General features: G+C 39.1%; 1 protein-coding gene across 1 annotated transcript in view; it reads right to left on the bottom strand.

The window, feature by feature from the left end:
- The window catches only part of LOC104469218 (serine/threonine-protein phosphatase 2A 55 kDa regulatory subunit B gamma isoform), an 86,874-nt gene that overhangs the window by 6,608 nt on the left and 59,064 nt on the right, over positions 1 to 21,202 (bottom strand). Inside the window, exon 2 of the mRNA XM_010083648.1 lies at positions 194 to 291. Coding sequence (XP_010081950.1) covers positions 194 to 291 — 98 coding nt within the window. The remainder of the gene's footprint in view (positions 1 to 193; positions 292 to 21,202) is intronic.

The raw sequence follows: 21,202 nt of genomic DNA, 5'->3' as shown, positions 1-21,202 counted from the left end.
CATTTTTGTTTGGGACAGCAAACATCTGAGTAAAAGATCCTTACCGTCTTTCACTTCCTCTCCAAAGAAGTGACAATCTGTTTTACTGAATCTTGAGATTATAAACAAGTTTGTTAGTTAGAACCAATTTAAGTATTAAAAATAAAGCCAGGTTTTAGCAAGCTATTAAGGACTAAACTGGTAACTCACATACCTCAGGTTCCCTTTGGAATATAACAACCCGACCCCCTTTGTCACCAGTAGCCAGCAGTTCTCCAGTGTGGTTGAACTCAACTGTAGAAATAATATCCGCTGGAGGGAAAAAAAGAGAAAAAAAGGCAAATTGTAGACTGCTACTACAACACAAAGCCATTAGAAATATCAAGCACTCCAAAAAAATGCAACAAATGAGGGATTTGAAGGAATACAGATGATTTCAACAGCAAGTCACTGATGGATACAGGCTGCATGCTATTACAATCTGAGGTTGCTATATAATGAAACAAGTGCAAACATAACGGGGCAAATTTGTGTTTCCAGAATATCTGCAGTTTGGGAGTAGAGGAGATCTCTGGAGAGGTTATGCTTCAAGAAGAGCAATCTCAGGCTGCTACAAAGCTTTTTTCAGTACTGGAGATAGCAACAGCCTCCTGCTATTTCCTCTAGCAAGGACCAACACAACATCTCAGTCCTGTTGCATGTATTTATTCTTCACCCTTTCTGAGGATTTTAATATAACCCCGAGCACACATTTCCTCAAATATGTGTTTGAGCCAAGAGTGCAAAAGTAAAGTACACGTAGCTTGTCCAACCACAGAGGAATGAAGGCAAAACCAGAACTGCTCACTGTGCAACGCTGGCTAGAGCCCATTCAAATCATAATTGTTGCTAAATCATTTCAGCACCATAAAAATGCGTCATCAGAAGATAAAAAGATCCCAGTCTCCTTTTTCTAATTTTCAGCAATTCCCTTTCCCTAAGCAATTGCATCAGCTTATACAAGAAACCTCATCAAAACCTGAGGCCAGTCTTGAGTACAAATTACTATACATCAAGATGAGAAGAGAGAAAAAGACTGTAGGAGCAAAAGAACTAGTTCTGCTTGTATGACAGTAATGCTAGAATCATAATCCACAGTTAATCCTACACTATTAGCATAATTTAAATTAAAATGCCTAGTGCAGTAGTAAATTAAGAAGCCATCGTATATACAACCACAGACAAATGCAGGGTATTACTCAGAGATTGCATGTATGAATCCTCTATAATGATCAGTATTCACTCCCCAGAAACATGGGCCAGATTTTTAGAAGCATTTGTAGTAAGCAGCTCCCCTTTAGGCATAAAAAGCTGTGGTTTTCAAACACGCTCATCATCCATCAGTTTATACTGAGAACAATGAGGCGACAGTGGGCTAAGCTCTTTTGAAAATCTAGTCCCAAATGAGTTCACTAAAATTCAAAGGAACTGAAATAACAAGTGGATGTACCATTTACTTGATACATTTCATGAACTGAGAACATCTGTTCCTATTATTCTTTTAATAAACTAGCAGTTGAGTGTTAGAAAGCTGCTATTGCCAGTAGCTCTCATCAGCAACACAGCCATCCAAAAGCCAGATTCTTACTGGAAGGTTATAAACAACTCATCATCTAAAAAAGGAAAACTTTACACTAATCATGGTAAAGAAAAATATATTTTATTTTTTTAAAAAGATCTTCACCTTCAAATTGCTCTCCTGTCTTAAACAGACAACAACAAAACCAAAAAAACTTTCCTCTTTTTTTCCTCTACACACTACATACCTAAAGGAGGAAGGGGGAAATGCAACGCGTGTATGCAATTTTATTTTTTGCTGAACAAAATGTACAAATGTGTAGACTTTGAGAAAAATGGAACATGATGACTTACAATATTTTGGTCCTGAACCCAAACTCCACAAAGTCAATGGCATTTGATTTTTATATGGACCTCCGCAAACTGTGCATTTTATAGGTAATTATCCAAAAAGCCCTAGTTTTACTTGAGCACAGGAAAAACACAGAAACTCTGCTTTTGGTTGGTGATGCTCTGGGGCTTGGAATGGGTTGAGTTTGATCTAAAAAATTGGGGTTTTTTTAAATCTAAAAATCTAATCAACTTCTCTGTCATGTAAAGTTCATTTGTAGTGCTTCCAGTGGAATAATATTTCTTGGCTATTTTGTTCTTACCCTGCAAAACTCCTACTGAGAGTAGGTGTGGTCTACTGCTTATAGTATGATACTTGCATGATTTCGCTCATTTGAAGCTGTATCTTACCCCAACCACCCAGGCAGAGCTCCAGAAGCCTCTTACTGACAGTACTTTTAGAATGGACTTCTTATCTTACACGTGCCATGGGGGAGAAGGGTAAATGCAAAGGGGAAGCATGTAGTATCTATTAAAATATGTGTGTATTCATGTGTGTATGCATACACATGCGTAACGTGTATGTGACTGTCCCAACAGGTCACAAAAGATTCAGATAAAATGACTGTGTGTAAAATGAATGAATAGCATTTGACCTTACATGTGTGAATACACTAGTTGTTGGCCTGGAATACTTCCACAGAGGCATGAAATACCCTTCTCTGTGGCCACAATGGTCACTAAATATTATATTGCACTTTACAAAGGGCATCAGCCAATCAGTAAAGTCCACAGGAGTATTTGTACAGTCTTCAACAGTAAATGAATCAGGGTTATAATAAAATGTCTCTGCATTTTGTTATTATATTGCATTTGTCATTAAAATCTTGTGTGCAGTTAAGTAATTATTGTTTAAAGAAAAGCAGCTGAAACATTAAGTATCTGTGGGTAGTGTGTTATGATGTGGTTCTGAAGCAAAATTTTCTCCCCCCCCGAGGTGTTCCTTCCAGATGCATCCCTCCTTTCTATCAGAAAAACTAATTCTGAACTAGAAACTACCTATCATTTTTAAATTAACTTGTTCTGAAAAAGAGCAGATCCAATATTTTGACCTTCGAGGCTATGCAGCTTCTTGGTAAGAAATTATCCTTGAATTGGAAAATCACTTTTATTGATCCTGTAAATAACAGCTGAAAACAACAGTAAAAGAAAAAAAAAAACAAACACTTTATCCAGCATATCTGTTCATCAGGCGAACATTAGTCATGCTGTTCTCACAAAAAAGATTAGCCACGCTGGCTCTTCCTAAAACAGAGAAGGTAGGAACAGAATCAATCAACAAAGCTCTTCATCCCCTTCTACAGGACATCTCCCTACATATTTATCAATGCTGCAGCAACATCAGCCACTATGGCCCCGTCCTGCAAATTCTTCCATTGGAGAACAGCCCCCTGAGCATACAGAGCAGTTAACTACCAGATTTCAGCCTCTCCAGGATACATACATGCTCCACAATGGAAGAGCTGATGAATTTGCATATACAGTAAGCCCTTGGCAAGGAAAGGCAGAGATGAAAGACTCCTTCCAGCCTTCTTCTGCACCACACCTTCCATATCTCTGCTGGCAGTGCCAAGCTTTGCACTAACGATTAGGATTATCAGAGACAGAGATAATTTACCTATGAAGAACAATTATGGGTAACCTCAATGCCAACGGGCAAACATTTTCAGTCAGATTGCAAATTCCAACTTTTATCCAGTATTAATCTTCTTACTCTGTTTTTAAATTCCCCATACTGTCTATGCAGAAATTTATATAAACTTGGATTTAGAAGTCACGATGCCCAATGTTTCTACTCAGTTAAAATGCACGAGTTCATTTAGACACTCAAAAGACAGATACTGACTGAGAAAAGGAAACTGAAAACTTTCAAAACCTTCAAAAGATGAAAATACTCCAGGGGGGGTATACACATCCTGCCACAGCACATTTTTTCCAGCAGGGACGATGCATTACAGACTTTCATTCCCCTGACTAATCATACATATACACAGAAAGACATCACGTTACTCTGCAGCTTAAACTGACAGGAAGTTTTTCCTGATCCAGTCTGAAGTACTTAAATCCCTGATTCCTAGTCACCTCTGCCCTTTTGTACCTCATTAACTAATTCCTCTGCCGCTTCACAATTTGCACAATTTAAATGGGCTTAGTGGCTATGTTGTACCCAACAGCTGCTGATTAGCTAGCAATATTCATCTTTTCTAAGAGATCTAAGTCTATCAATGTACATCTGTGCACATCAAGGTATCTCTAGCTGATTGTACTGCTCTTCCCTCAACTTCATGAGTCTTGTTCAAGCACGGATGCAAGCAAATGAACCCTCCAGCAGCCCTCCCTCAGGCTTAGTGTGGGGTGGGATAAAACAAAGGCTGGTACACATAGCCCAAATTAATTCTGGCCTTTATTTCACACTATCACATACTTTTCGATGTTAACATTCTAGCCTCTTACAGGTTTATTTTTAAGGGGTTTTAATAGCTTTTTCCTATATAACACAAACAGGTCCAAGTACCTTTACAATAATTAGAAAAGCTTTATCTATATAATAAATCTTTGCATCATTTGGGGGCACTCTAGCATAACTGCATGCCATTTTCCACCTAGTACGCACTCAGTGAAGGAAAGTCTGAACATACTCATCTTCATACAGTCTTTTCATCAGAAACCTCAAGCAACTCTGAGAAGCAAGGCTCAACTATAATTTTCTGTATGTTACGTTTACTAATAATTGCTTCATTTGAAAGCCCTGGCACACTTTATTTTGCTTCAGAAGATCAGGAAAGCAAAGAAAATTTCAAAACTATTTCATCCAGCACAGAAATGCAGCTTTTTTGGACAGCAGTAGCAAGTTTTGAGGGCAAACAACATCACACAAAGAATATAATATTCTGTTGAATTGCAGTGTTATCCTGATAGGGAATTAAAGGATTTGGAATGGGCCAGAACACTGGAATTAACATCAGTATTTTTCTCAATAAAAAGCTGTGAAATCCTTCTAACCAGAACAGGTCAGAACTTCTCCTTTATATCACATCCACCACAATCAGCACAGCAACACTGTTCTCCTGCGTTGACCGAATCAGCATCTAGGTCAGGGTTTTGTCACGCGTGTTCCCAATGGTTAGCAGGCAGTCTTGTAGCCTACATTATTTCAACCAAATTCTGACCTGGCCTAACCTTGGCTTGTGAAATCCAATAAGATCACAGCACAATGTGGCATGGCTGCAAGCAATGTTCAGTCATACTGATACTAAAGTCCCTGAGGAGCATAATCTGGAAGAAACAACAAAGAAGCTTGCACCAAAGAGAGCTATAAAACAAAAGGACAAATGGCAGATTAAAGAGTAGCAGTATCACAGTATCTCGTGTGAAGGGAAGGCTGTGTTGTCAGAATTTAGTTTAGACTTGGACAAAAAAAAAAGGGGAAAGAGAAAAATGGATAGAAAGAAAGAGACTGATATCTTTTTTTTTAAGCTGAAGTTTCAAAGGTTTCCTCAAGGAGCTAGAAAACAAGGTATGCAAAACCTCAAAGATAAGAGGGTCAGATGAATCCTTCTGAAATAGCTGGCAGACAGATCCTTGACAATAGAAAAATTTCCTACTTGAAGCAGTAGACTCTGTAATGAGCATTCATTCTGGTTCACAGCAGTGTTATTCACCATCTTAGATCCAGGGATTGCATGACACCAGAAACCAGCCCGCAAAATTCAAGTAAACACAATGCAAGACCTCACACATCACACTGCCCACCTTGTCTGGGTCAGAAACTTAATGCTAAAAGCCAGCACACCAGAAAGCCAACTCCGCTCTACTGGTAGACAAGCCATTTTGTTGACCTACACACAAACTACCTCGTCACCTCTCCAATTCACAAAAACGACATAGGATACAAGCCAGTACACAGCTGGGTGGCCTTATGAGAGAAAAAAAGAGTGCAAGGATGTGTGAGATGGAGAGAGAGGGAGCACACAAACATGTTAAAAAGAGCAGGAGCATGAGAAAGAGTACATGTGAGAGAATATGCACAGGAGAGCTTGAGAGAGTATGAAAGATCCCAAGAAAATGCCACAGCAGAAAATAAGAAAGTAGTTTGAAATGATGGATCTATCCGCCCCTTTCCCCTAGGATTACCCGTCACCCTGGCAAATCTTTTGCTTTGCTTTTTTTCTCATTTATTATGGCTTTAAAACCTGATGGAGTTTGTGCTGCAGAACTGTGTTTGCTCCATGTTGGATGTATGAGCAATGCAAAACAAAATAGGAAGCCGATTTTGGCCAAAGCAAACTTTGAACATAGATGCTAATAGTCTAAGTACTTCAGGGATCAGTAAAACAAGGTGTTGACCAATAACAGAATGACATCCAGAGATGTATGTGCACTACGTCTCATGCAGTTGTTTTCCTATCTGGCACCTTGCCTGGCTTCATTGCTAGCAAGGACAAGTATATAAAGGGTAAAATCCAAACAGCCCCATTTAATCCTGTCAAGGAAGAACAAGGAAGTTTATTGGGCTAAATATCCCCTTTCTTCCTGAGTATAGCAATCTTTTTCTGATGCAAAATCCAAAACCACAGGGTGGTTGAATGCTGAACAGCTCTTGAAAGGCTGCTTGAAACAATAACACTTCAGCTGGGGATGGTAGTGAGAAAAAAAAAATAGTAGTAAAAAGCTTCCTAACCTCAAATCCTGGCAAGCACTGAGCAAATCTTTCCCTTTCTTCCATCTTTAATCTCCAGCTTTTGGATTTTAGAGATGCTACACATTCACACCTCAGTGGTCTGCATCAGCCCTGGCTGATCATGAGACCGTCATGATACCCCTGAGTTTGACAGGTCTGTACATCCCTGTATCCTCCAGGACCAAGGAAAGCATTTTCCCATTCAGAATATTTGAATGTAGGTTCAGTGCTCACTCAAAGAGAGAATTTACTTGAAACAGAATTTAAAAACCAAATAAAAAATTTGCACCCCCTTTATGAGCACCTATGACAAACGTGATTTACTGTTTCTGGCTTCGAGCTTTAATAGAGTTGGGTTTTTTCTCCAATATTTGTGTATCTATTTATTTTAAGATGTTTGAAAATGTTTTCAACAGCTTTTAAATCACATGCTAATTTCTAGCTGTATTTCTCAAATGAGAAACTCAGGAAATGACACCCAACTATTGAAGCACAATGTGAAAAAAAAAAAATCTTGCCTGCAGGACAAATATGTAAAATAGATTTTCGGGGTTCTGTGCTCTGTGCTAAAAACATTTCATACTGAATACAAGTCATTGAGATTCAGTTTTTGTAAAGTGACCCCCCACTTTTATTCCTAATTTAAGAGCTCAAAGCCCTTATTTCAGAGGTTTTGACACCCATATGCCTCCTGCAGAGTACAAGGCCTCCAGGAAAAGAGGTCAGAGAGACTTGACCTTCTGCCCGCTGAGGTAAATGGAAAGTTTCCCACTACTTCAGTAGGAAATAAGGTCAAAGAACATTTGTCAGATGTGGTGTAGCTGAAAATTAGGACACTTTTCTCAAAATGTTGGCTACAGGTCACATGCACTTCAGTTTCTTCATGATCACACTTAGATCAGCGAGACCTTGCAAAGCTTCAGTCATTAGTTCTGCAGAATGCCTTGCTACAGTTCCTTCTAATACCTACGAAGGGGTTCCCAAACAGTGGCACTCATCACCTGCAGCAACCCAGCCGCCTCTGGGTGCGGTGAGGCTGGCAGCTGTCCCTGCAGGCTGACAGGCGAGGCGGGGGCTGGCTCCAGCCCTGCTTGCAGCCGGTGCCTCTGCCGCTGCGGATGGCCAAAGCGGCTGAGCCTGGGAAGCAGTGATCCCTCCAGCCTGTTCAACCTCAGCAAACTGGAAAACTCACTAGAAAGGCTTCCACTTTTGGTAATTCTAAGGTGTTCAGTAACACTGCTCACAGCTATTCTCACAAGTAACACTTAAAAACTAAGAACACACAGCACATCAATCTCTATTTTAGCATAAAGATACACACAGAAAGCATCTAAAAGCTTCTTCACAGCTTACGCTGTGTAACACACACTAGTAATTTACTCTTCTGGGACTTCTGGGGAAAAAAAAAAAAAAGAAAAAAATGCATCCAGACATAAACATTTCTTTCTTTCTTCCAGTGTTTGCTGTCAGATGAGGCAGTCATCTAAGCTAAGGATTCAGCAACAGGCTTGAAACACTCCACTTTATAAACATTAGCACAATTAGGAAATGTGCCAGTCCGCTCCTCTTACCAACCAACACTGCAGGGCAAAAAGGAAAAAATTGCCACGGGCATCGCATTATGTATTTACAATTTCCAGGGTGGGGTTTAAACCGGTACTCACAGAAGGAAGCCTGCCTGAGCTGGGAGCTTCTGCTCAGCTCCATGTCACTTCCCACCGCGGAGCAGCACAGCCTGGCTGCCAGCAAATGACAGATTAGAAATGGTGCTGCCAAGTGTTAAAAATGCTAGGCAACCGGGTTTTATTGAGAGTATAAAAAGACCTTGAACCTCACCCCTCATTTTGGAGTAAATAAATGCCAAAAATGGAAAGTGTACAAATTATTAAAATATACTAGTTTTACTTTCACTGTCAGAAGTGATTATGCTTCTGCAGAATAATTGCAATGATCTACAATACGCAAACATCAAGTTTTTCTAAAAGGCTATTATAAAACAAGGACAAAAAGGAATATCATTAACTTAAAACATATCAAAGAGTAATGAAAAGTCATCCAAAATTTAAAATACAATCCTGAATAACCAGATTCAGTATGGATGTTCTTTCCCATGTATTGCATACAAACGTCAATAGAATTTCATTGCCAGCTGGTTCAGAAATGCCTTTTTTTTTTCCCCCCTTAACTGAGCAATTAAATTCCAGAAGCAAACCTCTCAGTAATTCTGTCACAGCAGTTCTCATGTTCAAAGTGCTTTCCTGGCATTAAACCCCCCAGCAACTCAAGGAAGTCAGTAAGGAAATGTTAGCATTCCCATTTTACACAAAAGAAAAAAATTAAACAGATCCTCCAGAGTTTTTATCCAAGATCAGAGAAGCAGTTTTGATTATACATATACTAGGGGACAGATAATCCAGGCTGTTGCTCAGCAATAAATTTCTATTTAATAAAGCTCTTAATCACTTGTCTAGAGACTTAAATGTTCCAGCATTCAGTTCAAATGAGTATGCATGTTGTTAAATGAATGTACTGATGGGGCCCTAACAAACAAAGCCCCACAACACCATGTGCCAAGGAAGAAAAAGCCCCATTGAGCCTGCTTTTGGGTGAAGTGGGGGGATATAATCTTAAAAATCGTGAAGGGTTGGAGCTATGAGCTGGATCAGAGCCAGAGTCTTTAAGCAGAGAGTGATGACAAGGAAAGCAGAGACACAGCACCCATATTAGTGCTGGTAAATGAAGGAGAGAGCTCTAGGATGTTCTTGGGCTTTGCAGCGCTGTGATTCACCCTGTTCCATTGCCAAGAGTGGACCTTGACAGGCTTTTGGCTGTGACAAACTGCTCTCCCCCACACACCACTTTGGCATGGCTCAGGGGTTATCACAAACTGGGGACACTTCTCAACAGGTAGCACTCACACAGCCACGATGTTTTGGATGCAGGATGTCACCCTCACAGCACCAGCCCCTCCGCGGCAGCTGGTCGCAGTGCTGCCAAACGCTGAGCTTACTCAGGCAGATGTACTCAGTGACTGCAACTCACAGGAATCAGTGTCGCACGTAGACCAGTAACACTCACACTCTGCTATGTCAAACTATATCAGGTTCTCTGCTACAACTGGCAGAGGCTGGGATTTCCCAGAGTACAAGGGGCTCTGGAGTCTGTAGAACCAGCACAGGGAAAACAAACGACATTTGCCTTTCTCGGTCTTTAACGCATGAGGGTAGACAGCAGTGCTTAAATCTACTGATTAAACACTTTGATTACAGGATCCAAATAAACTATTTCCAAATACCGTGAGTAACTTGCAGCTCTAACTTATACATCACTGGACATCTCCTCTGTGACTCCCAGCGTTGGACCAGCAAGCTAAGGTCACACACAGCGCTTGTTGGCTGTCAGGGAAGCTCGATGCCAAGCTGTGTAGATACTCATCTAACATTAGCATCTGCTTGCTTGGCAGGCTCCAAAGGCAGTTCAGCTGACAGCTCTGAATTTGCCTCTGGGTCTGTCACAGGATCATGTAACTGTGGGACTTCTGGGAGTGCCTGATACTGCTTTGATGAAGATCACGCACATCATAATATATTAGATCCATTCTAAGAATTCTTTCAAATCAGTGTTTGTGACCTTTCAGCATTATCCAGGTAGTGTGGCTGGCTTCACTGTGTAAACTAAAGCCAAGCTCAAAGATCATGCAGTTAGTTCTTCTTGCTTGCATCAGGATCTCTCTTTAGGAAGCTTATATAATGATCCCAAGACCAGAAAAATCGTATTTTTTGGTGTTAACACGGGTTGCTGCTACTGATAGAACACCAAAGGCTGCTCCTAAGCTGGTCTAAAAATGGGCAACACTACTGTATCAGCTTCACTATCAACCTTATTGCTTAGGTTTCATATGAGAGTGGAAATAATATAAAAATTTAACAGTGTTTTACACAACTTTCAATTGGTCTAAAAGCTTATCTCATAAGATTCAGTTCACAAATGGCCAGTCTTTTTATATGTATTTTTTTTACATATATATGTATCCATTTAAATAAATGTGAGGAAAGATGGGATTACTCACGTGCTTAAAATGAAGAGTGTGCTAAATCACAGTATTATGTCAGGAACTAGAGGAACTTCTGGCCCTGAAAGACCGAATTCTAGATAGTGGACTGTACAAAACCCAATGATAAATTTGCCCTCAATTTAAAATGCATCATATTTCTATAATTACTCATTAAAAAAAAATTACTTGAGGAACAGAAGACATTAAAAATCAATGCACCTTTCCCTAGTTTGTGTCTGATAAAGAAACTTCAAACACTGTTAACGGCCTCAGGAAATAAACAATCCTGTTTTGGGATATTCCCAAAGGACATCAATTACATAAGAGGACCGGATCAGCATATATTACAAATGCTAAGGACAGTGTCTAAAACACCAACTGTTTGCTGGTCAGGCAATTTCAGATTTTTTTTCCTGCTCTGAGGAACACAGCAGCATGGAGGTAGCCCAGTAATTACATAAAACAGCCCTGAAAGCTCTTTCCAGTCTAATAATACAATATTGCAAGCAGGAACTTGGGCCATTCCCACTGTGTTTACAACTGCTGAACATGGACTTCAAAGCTTCAAGCCTATCAAGTTTTAACACTAAGTGCAATCATTCCTTCAAAAGGTTAAATGCAAAATATAGCTTCTGCCAGCATACTGCTAAAGCTGAAAAGTGAAAAACAAACACCAGTAGATCAGATGTCTGTCTCCTCTACCAAGCCAGACCTAGAGGAATTTTCTTAGGAGCCTCCCCATCTCAGGGGGGCTTCAAAGCATATGGTGATGGCTCATGAATCTGCAGGCACCTCCCCCAAGGCCATGCCTCCTGGAGCCATATAGTTTAAGAGCTGCTAATTTGCAGCCCACACAGATAACAGTTAGATATCTAAGCCCTTGAAAGAAGTGCAGGGCTTCCAACCCCCTCCCAATAGCCTTGAAGCTGTGCCTTACAATCATCGCAGGTTGTTCAAATGCAGTCCACAGTAATTATTGCTGTGCTCTTGAAGCAGAGCAGCCTTTGTTGCAATACATCAGTTCTGAGGCGTGAGGCCAACTGCAGCCTCAAGTCTATTTTAATCCCACTATAATTATAAATGATGGATATGGAGTTGAGATGCTTCACTTCAATTTTTGTTTGCGGGAGGGTGTATTTATGCTTTGCAAAAGAGCACTGCAGAGGAATATCTGAGCTAGTACTGACTGAATTGGCATCAGAGCCAATATAACAACATTAGCATGTCACTGTGCCCAAGACATCACGGCTGTCAGGACACACTGCCATGTTCAGAGCTAACTACAAAACATACCTTTTCACCATCCTCCATTAAGCAATGCTGACATATCCATTAAATACAGAATGAAGAGGAAAGGTGTTGACAGGTTTCTCCAAGGCAAAGCAGTAGAGAAACACACTGGTTAGTTGTTCAAAGGACCGTGATAAGGGGAAAGTTTTACCCATGTCAGAAATGCAGAGTAGGTGCTGGAAAATTTACCAAAGGCGGGATGAGTGGAGAGAGACATCATGTTCTCCAGGCCTGGCACCAGCTTGCTGTTGCCACCAGAACTCACACTGCAGTGAAGAGGACAGATGCAGAACCAGACACCTTTTCTTAACCATAGAAGAAAATGGCTCCCTACAACCATGGTTTTATATCGTGTTGTTATCCCAAAGTGATGCAATACTCATCAGAAAAGTAGCAAACAAACTCTTCATATTTCAGAAAGCAACATGGCACTGCACTTTGCTAGAAACATCACTTCAGATCAAATACATGCTGGTTTTAGTTTAGTAGCCTCTTACGAGCTTGCACAATTAGCAGCTAATTCACGCAAGAAAGAGGTTTGCTTCTACATACACTTTGCACTAACTGGAGGGTCCAATGTGAAGCAATATTATATTAACTATAGAATCACAGAATGGTTTGGGTGGGAACGGACCTTAAAGATCATCTAGCTTCAACCCCCTGTGATGGGCAGGGACACCCTCCACTACACCAGGTTGCTCAAAGCCTCATCCAGCCTGGCCTTGAACACCTCCAGGGATGGGGCATCCACAGCTTCTCTGGGCAACCTGTGCCAGTGTCTCACCACCCTCACAGGAAAAAAATTTATTTCTAATATCTAACCTAAATCTACCTTCCTTCAGCTTGAAGCCATTATCCCTCATCCTATCACTACGTTCCCTGATGAAGAGTGCCTCCCCATCTCTGCTGTAGCCCCCTTCAGGTACTGGAAGGCTGCTGTAAGGTCTCCCTGGAGCCTTCTCTTCTTCAAGCTGAACAACCCCAACTCTCTCAGCCTGTAGAGCAGGTGCTCCAGACCTCTGACCGTCTTCATGGCCCTCCCTTCAACCTGCTCCAACACGTCCATGTTCTTCCTGTGCTGAGGACTTCAGAGCTGGACACAGTACTCCAGGTGGGGTCCCAGGAGAGCAGAGGAGAGGGGGAGAATCACCTCCCTCAACCTTCTGGTCACACTGCATTTGATGCAGCCCAGGATACGGTTGGCTTTCTATATTGTAAGTACTACATATACTTTACACTGAAATCAGTAAGGAGGCGTTCTGTAATTAATTACACTACAGGCCTTCTCCAGATCACAGCTGTTGCATATTGTTTTCTTCCCAAACAGAGGAATTCTGTAGAAACAAAATTATTCCCTCAGGATGATGTCATTTGGAGAGGATCAAATCAGACTCCTAAATCTTAGTCTGGTGCCTTAGAGTATGGCAGCTCAACAAATCATTGTCTGTTAGCTGTTCACATAGGTGTTCTTGAACCTCCTCAATTTCCAAGCAAAATGTGGACTTTTACGTTATTGGAGCATCATTCAATTGGAATCAACAAGAAATTGTGTAAGCAATGCATCATCACAGATTTTGGATGTGGTAGCCAAATATTCAGACAAGGCATTCACCACACTTAAGGGAGAAATACAACACATTTAAAAAAAAAAAGAAAAAAAATTATGAGTCCTTGCTCAAGAGTCTTGTCGGAAGGGGAGCTAGCTCTTATTTTAGTCTTCCATGCTTAGAATGGATGCCCGGAGAAAGCAGCCAAGGTCTGCAAATTCTTTACCTCTGTCTCTCCTCTAAAGTCCTATAAATTCCCAGAGTATTTCAGGCAAAAAGAGCTTGCAGCAAGACATAAGGAAATACGGGGACACCACTTTAGGCTAAACTAACCTAGCAGAGAGAGGTACAGTTTTGGAGGCACAATCCAACCCTCAATAAGGACCTCAGGATTTGACCTGTACCCAAGTACACTCACACAGAGAGCTGAAATGGGCAGCAAAGCTTCTTTTCCCAGTGATTTTGCACAGATTTTTGGGCTCCTTTCAATAGAATTCTTTTTTTTTTTTATCTGCCCACTTCCATCCCACTGTTGATTGTTCCAAGTATACCCTGGGAAACTGCCTGCCATAAACATCCAACCATCAAGCAGTCACTAAAAAAGTTCCTTTTTCAGAAAATAGACAAATGAGAATCATTATCATAAAAACCCTATTATGAGGAAAGAAATTTATTGTTGCAGTAATGTTTCTCCTGATGAAGTGAGATGAAGAGTCTTTCAAAAGATCTCAGAGCAGTACCTGGCCAGTTGGAGCTGAAAGCACACTGATAGCTTCAGGAAATCAGCATCAAACCTTATAAAAATTGGTATTTTTTTTTTATAAAGGAATGCAAGACACTATGAACCACCCAGAAAAATTTCATGTTTTTCATCTGTTTTTTTTTAGTAACTGACAAGATTTACGAGCCAGCTGATACAATAATGAAGGAAAGAGGCCAGTAAAACTATCCAAAGCTACGAGAAACTGCCTTGTACTAATTAGAAACAACGTGCAGTCTGATGACACTTTATAGACTTCAATTACCATACTCTGCAGGAAGAAGCTTTCAAACATCTGTATGATGATTATTCTCCACTGGGATGTCATTTACAGTGCAAAATATTAAAAAGAAGGCCAAAAAATCAATTATAATCTTTGTAAATGAGCATATTCTTGATCTAAGGGATTTGAACTTGTTTGTGAAATTGGCTTTAAAAGGAGAGACAGAAACTGATTTGACAATGAAATGGGCAGCAAACCCCTCCATATCTGATTTGCACAAAACTAAACTTATGGATCATTAAAATAATAATTTGTATATAAAGTGCAAGAACAAAATAATATCGTTAGAAATGAAGCCTAGCAAAGCAATGACTAACCACATGCAAGGTTCAAGCAGAGGCTTGCTTTATTTAAATTTTTAGGTGAATATCCAGAAATACTGTCCATTGACCAGGATTACATGGATGAGTAAAGATATGTACACACTAGGCAGCACTACAAAATCAGATCTTTTATTGTTCAAAATTGTTCTGAACAATTATTTTCATATTTACATAGAAAAATTCAAACATGCAAAAGTAATAGGGAGAGTGGGAACCAACAGCCAATGAGAATGTTATTTCAACTGGTCATTATTTAATATATTAATTAGTGCAAAGAATTCAGGATTTTACCCTATAATCCAAGGAAACCAAAATAATGTGGAAAAACATAAATTACCAAAGAAAAATATCAATATAAAAAAATGAAATTTACCACTGTAAAATGAAAAAAAACACCAACCAACCAAAAAAGGTTATTTGAATGGATTGAAGGTTATATTTTCTTACTCACTAATTTTCAGACAGCTCTGTTATCTCAGAGAATATGCTTAGAAGGTATGTGAAAGCAATGCTGAGTTTTACACAAAAGCAAATGTGAAGAGCAATGGTCAACTGCAGAAAATGGCTAGAAAATTTGCCAGTTGCTGCATCAGAATCCTTAATCATGGTACAAAATCTGGCAGCGTTAACCTGATTTTGCAAATCACCAATATGACCAAGCACTACAAGTATTTTGTACAGACAGTAAGATTAATATAACTTTTTCTCTCGGAGGCAAAACTTATTTGCCTTTGTAAAGGTAGGTTAATGACCTACCAATATACTGCCGTACTTTAAGAATATTTAAAAGCATGAACTCATGTAGAGTGCAGACATTTGCTTGCTGAGTAATGCCAAAAGCATGCTATTCCTGTGCTCTAAAGGTTGTCTCCTAGTAATTAAGGAGGTACTAACCTAAGGTGTTGGCTTTGACCTTTAAAGCCCTAAGCAATCTGGAAATCTAGTAGAGACACCAGGCTTTGTGTGCACTTTCCTCCCCTCTTTCTTCTCTCTTTTTGCTTTTATAGTGATGATTAGAGAGAAGCTGTCAGTCCCCCTCTGACATTCTGCCATCTGGTCAGATAGGACCTGGACCTATTAAACTCTAATCAAACTTCACAGCTCATTTCTCCTGGTGGGTACCTGGAGAGAAAACTGACTTGTTTCATGAAGCTACCACTCAGGTTTGTAATGGGCTACTATGCAGATAAGCAATTTTAAAATGATAGTGGGATTTTTACGGTTAAGGAAAGAAAGGCAGTCCAGAACATAAAGATGAGATCCCAACCAGCTGTGTATAACCAAAGATGGAGGATGCTTTCACAATCCCAGGCCTCTTCATTGCCATGGAACATCATGGCTCTCACTGGTGTTCTGGAAAAAGGAACTGCACAACGTATTTAATTTCATGTCCTCCACAGCATTAAAATAAAGTCTGAATTTCACATGGAAATTCACAATAACTAGGTTAATGCAGGATGTCTGCAGCAGAATTTCAGCAGCCCAGCAGTCTCCAAAGCTATTTTGAACAGCAGCAACTACTCACTTAACTAGAATCAGCAAGTGGCCACATTCCCTATTGTTGGGAATAACAAAGCTGGAACACCTCTAACAGGCTACCTAGGGATTACTTCAGCTAAATGCAGCTTTGTTATCAAAAAAGAAAGAGATTTTTTTTTCAGCCTGACAGCACCATAAAAACTCTTGTTCATACTGAATGACACATGAACAGAGATTGGCATTTATAATTTTCTGCTGGTTAAAGACTCATTCTCACTCCCATTGAACTAAATGAGGCAAAACTGCCATTGATTTCAATCAGATTGTCAGTAGACCTTAAAGATACTAACCATCAGCACTTATTAATATGGAATTATCAGTGGAAAACATATTGACTAGTTCATCTAAATACTTCATTCATCAAAACACTTACTCCAAATGAACAAAGACAGAAAACTGGACGCAGACCAAAGGTCACGCTGAACTTACAAACTGCAATGACTGCGGATACACATTCCCAGCAGCAGCAGCATAATGTGTATGGCGCCCAAGCAGACCAATGGACATAATATTAAATGGGAAACACACAGCGCACCGCCCTCGGTTTCCCAGCAGATCAAATTCTGCCTTAATCAGAAACATCCTCCATCTTTTCCATAAAACATGAAAGATCCATAAAAATAATTTCATACAACGGGCTGCTTATTTGCTGGAGGCCTTTAAAAATAAAAGCCAAAATCAACTTGTGACTAAAAATGCTGCAACTCTTGTGAAAAGCTCTTAAACTCCATTAGTATTATTTTTAACTTCAGAGAAATAATTAATGTACTATAAAGGAGAAAAAGAGTGGTAAGAATTCTGACTTTAATTATATGAATGGTATTCTATATACACTTAATTGCATAGCAGTAACACAACCACTTTCATTACTCTTTATAGCTTCAGATGCCCATTAGCACAATCCCCAAGGCTCCCTATGAATAATTAGATTAGGAAAGGGGGACTCTGATGAAACGCAATAGGATGTGATGCTTATGAAACAGCACATCTTGAATCCAGATGCTGACATGACAACATCATGAAGAGCTAATTTGCACATCCAAATTAATACCATCATGATGATAATATAAAAGAAAGATATGCACATAAAATGAGCTACAGAAAATAATGTCAAAAAGAACTGAGGTACTTATATTACAAAAATACATCTTTTTGACACTTTAACTCAGTTGGAAAGGTGTAAATAGACTAAATGTCATATTCATGAGCACAGAGCTACTTAAGCAGACTTACTAGAATTTAATCCAGTATTTGGCAACACATGGGCAAGCTGTTTAATAAATAGTTACACCCATCAAACATGTGAAGCACTCACGTACACAGGTGAATAAATTTCATTACATTTTATTAAACATCTGTTTCCATTTGATACACTGAATATTGTTGTATTGTTTGGTGCTTCTTAGGCATATACCATCAACAAAATCGGCAGTGATATATTTTTTGAAGGAGCATAAAAGACACAAACAAATGGGGTTTAAAAAATATTTTAAACAGTCAGCTACTTCTGCAGCTGTCCTGAGTTGTCTGTCTGCATATTTCCATGTCTGAATAGTTAAGAAATTTGTCCCTCAAATCCACTTAACAGAAAATAATGGGATCTCCACAGAAAGGGAAATAGTTTTCTTCCATTCCGTGGTTCTCCTTTGTGTAAATTTAAACACAAATATCTGTGTTACAAGGCAGACTCTACCACTTGCTACTCAGGCACAAATGTCAAAGTTGTCTGCTCCTCTCTCCACACTTTACAGCATGTAATGTACCTGTATCCTGTTTGCTCTACGCATTTGTGAACATGTTCTGCCAATGCAGGGCACGTTAGTCTAAACAATTTTCATCTTTTAAAAAATCCAAATTTACATCAAGCTGATGGGAACCCTCTACAATAATGAAACATTATAAGTAAACTCACAAGAAATGATAATGCTGCTGAAAAGGACATAGCAGAAACAGGATAAAAGTGAATAGACGGGACACAAGCAAGAGGCATAATACTGGAGGTATACCATTAAAGACATGATAAAGCAATGATTTGTGCAAATGTAATAATTTGAGACTTTCTTATGATACAAGGGCAAAGAAAACTCCATTAAATGAAAAAAAAATCATACTTAAAGATAATAATAACAATGATGTTCTACACTAAGTATTTAGGAATCTACTACAAAATATCACTGAGACAAGGAGATGGAAAGGATTCAAGAGAGATGTACGCAGTTATGCATTTATCCACAGTTAGCACTAATTATGATAAAAGTTTACCAACTGAGACATAAAGATATATATAAAAAAACATCACCACCACCATAAAAAAAAAAAACAACACAACAAAAACCAAACAGAATTTCATATCCTCACAACAATAATCTCAACGCTGTGGAAAATAAAACTTTTTTGGGGACAAATGATACATGCTTAGAGGTAAGTGGGCTGCTAACAGGGGAAGAACAGCAAACCTTTCCACTTTGTATTTGGGTAGTTACGATGAAGCATGTGTCATTTTTGTACATAATATTACACCTACTACGTGAACAACAAGAATTACAGTGTGCTTCATTACTCATTCTAACAAAACACTTCCTTTTAAAAGAAGTTTAAAGTGCCAGCTTCTTCATTACCACATCCCAACAGTTCTCAGCTTACTGAGATTGATCCAACACTGTTTAAATCACTAGAAGTTCCTTACAGGGACTTCAAGGGAAACCATATCAGGACCAAAGTCTGAGTAGAATACGTTAACAAAACCAAAAATCAAATAACCAGCAAGACACACAGGCAACATGCAGTGAGGAAACATACGTGAGGCATAAGTGAAAGCTTTATTGGTATATGAAAGCATTTTCATGAGCTTTTGCCACTCTAACCCTCCTGCTTCCTGTACTTATCTACCTTTTTTGTCACCTCTTGCTGTGCACTGTCTAAATGATAAGATTCTGGTGGCATGTTCATTTTAATCACCTATAAGGCGTCATACACTCTTGTGGCACTGAAGTGAATAAATAACACAAGACCTTTTATTTTGAGAAGACACAACTAACTGCTCTTAGTCATGATGTATGTCATGCCAACCCAAATAAAAGACAGCCTCAATTCTATGTAGTCCTTCACTTCACAGGCCACATATTAAAAAAAATATATATATTTTAAAAGCTCATATGTGTCATCCTGAAGCTGAGTCAATAGTCTCCTAGTGCATAAATTCACAGAACACCATGTCTAAAACCAGCACTGTCACAGTCTGCCTGTCATGCAGTCTGTGCTTGCAGCAGCCCTGAGACCCTCTTCTGGACTTACATGGTGCAAATGGATGGCATTTTAGGTCTCTTATTTCCTTGTCTGATTTCCTGTAATTCTTCATTGTTTGTTCAAAGGTTGGAAGTTCTGCCTCAAAACATGCTACTTTTGAAAGACACACTGATGATTTAGGATGGTTTTGGCAGATAATGGTTTCTGAAGTTACACCAGACTGGGTCTGCGCAAATTTATCTACTTGTCAGATCTAGCTTAAATCCAGGTATAATTTCATTTATGTTTTATTGCTAACTTTTCCTATGGAATGGTCTTACATTAAATATATTGTATAATACTAGAACTCACTAAAATCAAGAGATACACGCAATCTATCAAAAACCTAAAGAACACAGACACCAACCTGGGGCATCATCTCAAAACAGAACACTAATTCCTGGCATGAAAAAATTTAGGCAGGTAGTTTCTGTGAAATATTTTAATATTACTTTATTAGATACCAAAATTTCCAATAGATAAAAAAGGATAAAAGAGATCTGGAGCAGGCCCTAAGCTTTTCAGTATTTTCAGATTACAGCCAGAGGACTGATGGCAGAAGATCACTACTGCTCTGGCACCTGCCATTGTGTGGCACAGATGGGATACCACATGGCATGGACATAACGTGTATTTTCTTAATATACTAGTTCTAAACACAAACCCTTTAAAGACATTTAAAGATATTAATGGGACAACAAGTGGACAACGGAAGGTCAAGTTTTACTGCTACCTCTGTTACATCGCAGCTGTATTCTTTGCTTACTTCAGTCTAACAACTTCGCACAAGAACATTTATGCAGGTTTTTTAATATAAAGAAATAATGTACAGATAAGACTTGCAATAAAGGTCATCTTTCATTCCTCCTCACTAGTCTCTTTATTACCTCATTAATATTGCTTTTCTGTCTACAGACCTGTGCCTTCAAGTGCTTCCTCGTCTTTAATTTCTCTCACCTGAATAGGCCCATGGGACTTATCACAAGGGCAATATTAAGCATGTTCACATGACTTTCCTGGATTTTTATGTATGCATCTAGTCTCTGACTTGCAGAGATCATAACTGGAGCTTTAACAGTCCTTCGCTGGGAATCAACTAAATGCATACCAAAAGAGATGCAAATTTGCCTGGACTGGTGATAATGCTTCAGTTTATTTAACTGCATTCACAGTTCTTGGTAACAGAAGTTGTTATTAAAAGAAACTCTTGAGAATCTAGAGTTAAATTGTGACTGAAGCCCCTGTATCTTCACAGCCACTGAGATTTTATAGTTGCCTAAACACCATGGACATTAAGGAGAGATGTGTCTTAAAGACTGCATCTTTAGGTTGCTGTAATATCCTGCTCTGAAACAAAAATGAATTAACTTTAAATAAAAAACAACCCAAACAAAAAATGAACCACTAGCAATGGAGAAATACAATTATTGTTTCCCATCTGTTTAAAGAAAAAAAAACTGTACACGAAGAGCCATTTCACAAGTCTTTAGCTAGATCTGGAATGTGAGAAAAAA

The sequence above is a fragment of the Pterocles gutturalis genome, unplaced genomic scaffold, assembly GCF_000699245.1.
Source record: "Pterocles gutturalis isolate BGI_N339 unplaced genomic scaffold, ASM69924v1 scaffold2530, whole genome shotgun sequence".
Taxonomy (NCBI): domain Eukaryota; kingdom Metazoa; phylum Chordata; class Aves; order Pterocliformes; family Pteroclidae; genus Pterocles; species Pterocles gutturalis.
Note: the sequence above shows the minus strand (reverse complement) of the source record. Positions and strands in the feature narration are given on the sequence as shown.